This window comes from Drosophila montana, unplaced genomic scaffold (genome assembly GCF_035044405.1).
Source record: "Drosophila montana isolate Dmon_TW-CO22-7 unplaced genomic scaffold, ASM3504440v1 contig_855_1, whole genome shotgun sequence".
Lineage (NCBI taxonomy): Eukaryota > Metazoa > Arthropoda > Insecta > Diptera > Drosophilidae > Drosophila > Drosophila montana.
Genome location: NW_026999144.1, coordinates 387,942 through 396,557, shown reverse-complemented (window position 1 = coordinate 396,557; position 8,616 = coordinate 387,942). Strand labels below are relative to the sequence as shown.

Genomic DNA, 8,616 nt, shown 5'->3' with positions numbered 1-8,616 from the left:
CCTGGAAAAAAGAATATTTTGACATACAAAAACTCATTTTCGGCCAATTCTTACTATAGTGCTTTAATAGTGCGATTTTAATAAGACATAGCACATAAGCAGCATAGTTTAAATAGTATATGCCTGGTTTCCATACAAGAAACAACTTTTCGAACGATCGCTCCTAAGGCAGCTAGCCATGTCCGTCTATGTATAAATGAGATGATCTCAGAAACTAAAAGAGCTAGAAACTTTACATTCTGAAGGTCTTCCTCGTGTCCGCTCACTATGAGTTTTTTCCAATCGATAGCTTGCCTCGTTTTCAATATTCTAATGGCATATTCTATTGCATAATAAGATCTACTCCAGAAAGATCGGTTTACACAGAAGTTATTAAAGAAAACATTGGCAAACACATATATTCATATGCGTAGCCTTGAATTCTAAAAACAGAATTGTAATTGCGATTGTGTTGTAAGTTTCATTGTGAGGTTATGCTGCTAATTTAGTTAATTGTTTCCGTTTAAATCCAATTTCTATAATGGCTGAAAATTATGAGGCAATAAAAAGCAATTCGGCAGGTTGATGGCGCTAACGAGTTCGACACAGGCTGAGAAAAATAATATATATTTTTTCAAATTTATATTTAATGCCTTATTCATTAAATATGATTAAGGAAAAACGCTTAAATTTCCACTGAAAACACAGCCCGATCTCCATCTGGTGTTAATAGATGAAGTATAAGGGTATCCCCTAGTCGGGCACTCTCGACTACAGCACTCTTACATTTTTACATGGTATACTTTCGGTGGCTCGTATTCCGATGAATGTGAGAAGTAGACTGTGGAGCGGCTTATGTAGTTGGTATATGCTGTTGGCAAAATTTTAGCAGAGGGTGTTAACATGTCGTTATCACCCTTACCTGTGATCAAACCTAAATTGTTTGTTTTATCCAAATATTGGTATAAAATCCCCGTAGTTAGGGCACTTACCATGCAACATATGTTGTATGCGTTTAAGCTTCTTAAAATCGGTAATCAGCTACACGGGCACTGATAAAAAATGCAGGCTCCCCTCTAAAAAACGATACAAAATACTAGATTTTAAAAATAAAATAAAATAAAATAATCTCATCATAGAAAAATCTAAATCTAAAAATCAAAATTCACGCGAAGATAGTTGCGTCGGAATATGCTAGTGTGTATATATATATATATTTTTCCAGCTTTATGTAAAAAAATGTAAAAGTATTATATATATTGATATATCATATATTGAAATTGTATTAATTTGACAAATTTTTTAACATACAAATTCATAGTACTCAAATCAAAAATGCCCATAGATTCACTAACACATTTACAGTCAAATACGTAACAAACTTTATATTTAAAAACTCTCTATTGCATTGCGGAGCCCTGTGCATGTTGTAGCCCTGTGCATAAATACAACATGATAATACTCAAGGCTTGAACTCGTTCCTCGGACCTAGTTTTTGTGCAGGCCATTGATTTCCATGGCGACTCTGATTCCATTCGGAGTGTGGTCGCCTTTTCAGCATAATTTAGCATCGTGTTTCCCTTCGATTCCGCATCTAATGCACCCTTCAGTTTTGTTAGCTTCATTAGAAATATAAACATTTTACTACAAATGAGACTACATTGAACTAAAAAAAGACTGACCAGCTCATTTATTTTCGTCACTCGCTCGTTGGGGGGGACTTCCGCATAAAGAAGCTTACTGTAACTCTTAGCCAGGTTCATCAGATCCTCGTTTCGGGAATGTCTAATGATTGGATCAGTGATGAGAACAACTTGGTCCAAAGTTAATGCTGTAAACTCCGGGGGAAGAGCCTCTAAATGGGGCGTGATCATCGCGAAGGGATTTGGATTTGAATGGTGATGTTGCGAGGTTTCTTCTGTTATCGACGACTTTCTAAATCGAGTAGGCATGCATTTAATTTTATCTCGGATTAACTCTGCAGGTTAACTTACCGCGAAGGCGTATGCTGCGGACTCGGCGGTAGACTTTTTGAATTAACCTGTGAGCTGTTTCCTGAAAGTGAGGAGACTATGCCTGGTATGTCCAGATTGCTGGCTTGTCGCTTTATTCCCTGTGTCAGCATACCCGTTAGACTAGCTCTATGCTCGTCCATATTAGCATTGTGCGTTTGCTCAATGCTGCCTTGCGACGAGGTCTCCTCCGTTGTCATAGAGCTTAAAGACTTGGGCTCCAAAATATCAATATATTCGGCCTGTGTGACTGTAAACTCTGGCTTATTGAATGTTACTGGAGGGGCGAAGAGAGTGTTTGGTATCGACCCAGAGAAGTCGACTGGACCACAAACGGTGGCGCTCTGACATTTGGCAATACACTTTTTGTGGCAGCACATGGTACAGTCCTTACACTGCATTGCATCCTTTAGCCAGATTTTCTTGCCACAAAAATCACACTGCGTAGCACGGTGAAAATGAGTACGTATAAAGTTATGGGCCTTCGATGCAGCCATTGTACTAGCCACACCAGGAACTGAATAATCGCCACAAATGTTTGAAGATTTCAATGACACCGTCTCCCCGCTGTTTTCATCCTGCACTTTATCATTTGCAGCTGATTGGCTAAAATATGTACAATACACATGTTATGTAATGCAGTTTATATACAAATTATAAAAATATACCTGGCTGGAGACTGGGACTTGGTAGTACTCTTGACTGTGCTCTCACTCGCAGTAGCATTTGGATTTCCATTCCATAAAAATCCAAACAAAATATCTCCGAAACACAGGTTGGGATTGAACCCAGATTGAGTGGACAACGGATGTGCTTTTCTGTGGATCCAACCAAAATTTTAAGAAAGGCATAAGCCATCGAGAATTTCTAACAAATATTGTACTTACACTGGCAAAAGCGTTGGCGGATTTAAAGCTATCTGCTTTAGGGATTGATTCAGGCTAGTCTCGCTGCATTCGACTAATATCTGACCGACATGTAAGTTGTAATACCCCAACAGTATGCTCTCACCTGCGCACTTCCCAAACACACATACGTTTAGAAAGCGACTCTTAGCATCCAGCTGAAAATTGCACATATCATCCATGCGTATAAGAGGGCTAAAGGTGCAATCGATGGTCGAATGTTGATAGAAATAGTTGACTTCATCGAGTGGCTTGTCGCTCACACTAGGTACCTTATCATCATTCGGGCAGGGCATTTTTGAAGGAGTCTCGTCCAATTTGGTTTTATCTTTGTCCTTTTGACTGTCACCGCTTTCACGGCTGATGGTTTTCTTGATGGCTTTTGCAATTATGTTTGATTTTTTTGGGGAGTTCGTTAGAGTAGAACTCAGACTAGACTCAGTGTTGCGACTATGACCAGCCTTCACTACTAAATGCTTGGGAATCATCTCGGTCTCGTCAGAGTCGTGTTTAAAAGCTACAGGAATGTCGCACAAATCGTCATATTTCTCTAGATCCTCCAAAATAGCATAGTTACGTATGATTCCGGGAATGATACGCTCGATGCGCAGGTAGCAGACTGTGGACTGTAGGTTCTTCACAACCTTCGCAATTTGTTGAATAGTTGTTACCTGTTTGCCCTCAATAGAAACAAGCGCATCACCAGACAACAGATTAGCCTTGCAGGCTGGCGTGTTCGGCAGAATAGACTCGATCTTCACCACCTGACTGCTCCTTTGTTTAAACACAATACCTATCTGTTGATTCTTTGCCTTGTGTATAACCACATCCATGGAGATTAACACGTGTCGGTTATCTTTCTGATGCGCTTCAATGAAAGGCACTGGCGCCAGCGTTATAGTACAGTATATGCTGCTGGTTCCCGGCCAGCCCATCAGCCGTGACAACTCTGCCACACGTACGGTAAGATCGCCATTCGGCTGTATGTCACAGTCACTTGTCTCTTCATCCGCCGCCCAATGGAAGAAGGGTTTGTAACGCAGCTTATAGTTGGGTAGGGTATGTTTGCGGCGCACTGCTTTGCGTATTTGATTTGATATAAGATTCGTAATGTTAGATTGCATTTGGCGCCCTTGGTACTTTGACTCGATAACTAAGTTAAGTTCCGGGTCACCTAAGAAGCTGAGGGACCAGTGAGTATATGGCTTCCGAGTAAACTGAAGCCGTGCCATGCCAGACAGTTGTGTTACTAATAATGAAAATCAAATTCAACATCCATAAACTCAGTAACTACTGCTTGTATACCATACCTTTTAGCATTATGGAACCCTTTTTGCCTAGTACCATGTCCGCATCAATCGATGTAGAGAAGTTTCCGATATAGTTAATATCCAGTAACAAGTCTAAGTTCTCAATGCGCTGCTCTGCGTCGTCAAGATGAACGTTATGCACCGAAAGCGATCTGATGTTTGGAAACTGGTCTCCCAGCTCAAGTTCTCTAATCTAGAAAAGAATTGCATTAGAATTCCATATTGTTTAATGACTTAAGCTTATTAACTGCACCGTTAGCTTGTCCAGCAATTTGCCTGTTGTGGTTTTTGTAATCAGTTCATCCAGTTCAATGGAAAGCTTTCGATAAAACCATTTTCGCACGCGATTCGAGTTCTTAAACTCATGAAACAAGAACTGCATAACAAAATTCAATGATATTAACGTCGACGAGCCCTGATCGCTTTTTTGATGCATCTCGAAGTTTCCACCTTCGTTTTGTGCCGTATTCAAATTACGGGCGGTTTGTTTGATGTTCTAAAAAGGAATCAATGTTTAGCTGTTATTTCCGAATAAATACATACATACATACATAATGGAAACACGATTCACAATCAACTTACCAGGGGTAAGGTGTATCTGGCATTAATCTGTTTTTGTTCCTCGCTCTCATCCGGTAAATTTGAAAATTTTATAAAAAGCAAATACTGAAGCAATATCATAATTACTCCGCCGATTAGCAGGAATATTAAACAGAGCAACAACACATTAGAAAAGGGTATCTCCATACTGGAACTAACGTATTTTACGTCTGTTAGTTAAGTTGCAGGAAATTTTCTGCCGAATAAATATTTGTTCCCAGCTTATTAAGTGCGTGTTTCAAATCAACTTGCAGTCTTTTTAAGTACGACTAGATATCTGCATGTATATATAAGATTTACGCCTATATCAGACATCGTCAATGTGTTGACCTTTTCACAATATGAGTAAAAGTGCTAGCTAACCACTTCGTCAATTTGAATATTGGCGTTTTTCACTTGATATTGATATGTTTTTGTCAAATTCTTGTCCCACAAATAGTGAATCTCGATGTTTCTTAGTGTAATACTGAATGCGCTTATATAAAATCAATACTCTTTCTTCCTACCGCGCATGACAGCTAGTCAGCTGGTTTTTATACCATATTCCAAATATTTCGTTACAATGCTCACAGCTGATGAGACTTGCTGGGATGCAAATGACTCACAAAAATGTGCAAGGGCATTTTCGTAATGACACGTAGTATTTGTTTTATAAATATGTAATGTACGGGGTTACGTAGTCATAGAACTAAGGTATTCGCACATATCAATAAAAGATTGTAAAATAGTCACTCAAAGCACGACGAAATGAATAAAAAAGATAATTATTACTTTATGCAAAATATTTAAAAAGATTTAGAAACATTTTTATTTAACGGATTTAAAAGTCTTTTTGTACCCTAAACCCATTAAAAATGGGTAATCAGGGTATATTGTATTTGTGCAAATGTATGTAACAGGCAGAAGGAAGCATCTCCGACCCCATAAAGTATATATATTCTTGATCAGCATCAACAGCCGAGTCGATCTAGCCATGTCCGTCTGTATGTCCGTTTATCCGTATGTATGAACGCAAGGATCTCAGAACCTATAAAAGCTATAGACTTTAGCTGTAAGTCCTCCTAGTGCCCGCGCAGATCGAGTTTGTTTCCGATATTCGATAACTTGCCCCGTTTCCAAGTAATGGATAAAAATCGATATCGAAATCCTGTTTTTTGAGCAATTTTGGTAAATAATAAGAGCTAGACTCACCAAACTTGACATGTAGCTTCTAGAATAGTACATATGTATATGTCAAGTATCTTTCATTTTATACCTATCGCCACCTCCCCGCTACCACCTCAAAGCTATAAATCAAGTTAATTATCCAACTTGTATTGCCCATATTTATATGCAATTGCATTTTTGAGAATACACAAATATTCTTTATTCTATTCTACAATAAGATGTACTTTCGAAAATTTCATTAAGATCGGTTAAGAAACACAACAGTTATGCGCGCCCGTGTTAGCAGCATAGCTGCTGTGCAAATTCCAAGAATTTCTGTATACACACACATTCATGCGCGTCTGCTTTGAATTCTATCAACAGCATTGCAATTGCGATTGTATTGTTTTCTGTGCTTTTATTTTAGTTTTTTTTTTTCTCGTTAAAGCTCAGTTATTGGTGTGGCCCTTGAGTAGGGCAGCGGCAAATGGTGCGGTTAGTTGCGAGTTCGTCGAACCCTGCCAAGAGAACAATTTTTTTTTCTTTTCATTTTTATTTATTACTACTGAATCTGCGCGTAGCGGGATCTGCATTTGGTGTTGGAAGAAGAGGGTTCAGGGTATCCCCTAGTCGGGAGCTCCCGACTAGAACCTCTTACTTGTTAAACTAATACATATGTAAAATTATTATTTAGAATTCCATTACCAACATTTTTTTTTTGTATCTGATCATCATTTGATTTTCTTACATATATTACAAATTTTGGTCTTGTGAATTTCAAAAGCTTAAAGGCATTTACAAAATCATTGATTTCTTATCGATTTCAGGGAACGTAGGAGAAATAAATATAGTTAATTACGGTCAATATGGGCGTGCTACACGGCATACCGTAAGGACAATTGGTTAACCTAGATATTTCATGCTGCCAACAGGAAAGAAAATGAAGGCAAAATGAGTCGAGTGGCGTGATTACGACAAGTCAGTTAGAATTTAATAGAGATGACAGAAGTGTAATATTGAAAATAAATGTAGACGCAAAAATAGAAATAAAAATGATGTGTGGTGACTGATAAAAAGTGCCTAATGAAGAGGGGCATATGGCCCACTTATAAATCACATGAAAAAATAAAATGTAATGCTTAATTTGTAGCAGTTTGTTCGAAAGTGTAACCGCAGCTGATAATGCATATGTGGAAATGAACTTAGTGACAACAACTTATTCGTTTATGACTGACTTTAGCATTGTTGGATAAAAAGACTTTTTTGCTTTTCTTAAGATCATATCATCTACTTGCTGTGGCTCTAAATCTAACTCTTGCGGTATTCCCGGCTCCTAGTGAACGTGGCTAACAGATTTGATCACTTGCTTGACGCAAGTATACACGAGTAACGTCTCTAGCATCGGTAGCTTGGATAGGTATTGACTTCGTACGAACGGACGTACAGGTATGACTTGTATTGCTCAAAACCTTTAGACAAGATTAATAAAGCGCCACATTGGGGCCCATAGTAAGAAAATGTTGCGTTGATTGTAAGTTAGTAATTTTCAGGCATTCATTTAGTTTAGTTTTTTTTTATTATGTAATTCCTTTACTTTGTGTAAAATAAGAAAGTATTAATAGGTTTTATTAACAAATTTGTTGAAGGCAGGTATTTATGTTATATGTTTGTGTATATCTTGTATATAAATTACAAGTCATTTTCATAATTAATAATTATTAAATTTACTTCAGTTATCATTTACTCTAGCTTTTCTTAATATTATATTTAATATTTAAACTGCATTATTACTTAGTGTACTCAGTTAAGATAATTTATATATGAAGGTATATGTATTATAATGTATTTTTTTTACCATTTTACATTAATATATCTTTGCTTGTAAAAAATTAATAGCTGATAATTTTAGATTTCTCATGTGACTTCCAATCCAGCCTGAAATTAAACAACCCAAATTTACAATTATAATAAAAATAACCGCTTCATAACATCTTAATACATCGACCCATCAGATGAGCAACAACACTTGAAAACAAGAGTGCTCTAGTCGAAAGTACCCCTCCACCGTCGAGCTGCCGTAATATACGTCTGAATATCCTTTATTACCTATGTACATACGTAAAACACTCATACACTCACACACAAGCACTTAAACTCCCACACAAGCACATACGCTGTAGGCTGCATGCTTTATGCAGCGATTGTATTGCTCCTTCTTCCAAAAGCTCCACACGAGGCACAATTTTTGAGGGACAGGGAAATATTCTTAATCTGTGTATACTATACGAGGACATACCAAATTTGTAGTCTCTACTTCTTATAATTTCCGAAATATGGAAGTGAAAGGATATACAAAATAAATAAATATACAAAATCGCTCTGCATAAAATATACAATAATATACCTTGAAATACATTTAAACAATATATAGGATAGACTCACAGACAGACGGACATGGATAAATCAAAGAAAGTATGAATACTTGTTTTTATATACCAGATGCCTAGATCGGCTGACCTCACTTTCCTGATAAGGAATTCCCACTGCCTGTTACATACACTTCCACAAAACTATCAACTATCATTTTCAATGGGTACAGGATATAACAAGTGAAAGGTTCTAGTCGGGAGCTCCGACTAGGGGATACCCTGAACCCTCTTATTC

At 37.5% G+C, this 8,616-nt stretch overlaps 1 protein-coding gene across 1 annotated transcript; it reads right to left on the bottom strand.

Annotated features, from left to right (window-relative positions):
- Positions 1-1,285: 1,285 nt before the first annotated feature.
- Positions 1,286-5,283, bottom strand: Pdzd8 (PDZ domain containing 8). The gene is made up of 9 exons (XM_064699180.1): positions 5,170-5,283; positions 4,789-5,002; positions 4,460-4,702; positions 4,207-4,399; positions 2,879-4,145; positions 2,660-2,809; positions 1,974-2,597; positions 1,662-1,914; positions 1,286-1,598 (listed from the first exon to the last, which is right to left on the bottom strand). The coding sequence occupies exons 2-9, from the start codon at positions 4,951-4,953 to the stop codon at positions 1,380-1,382; spliced, it is 3,114 nt and encodes a 1,037-aa protein (XP_064555250.1). The 5' UTR covers positions 4,954-5,002; positions 5,170-5,283; the 3' UTR covers positions 1,286-1,379.
- Between the last annotated feature and the right edge of the window lie 3,333 nt (positions 5,284-8,616).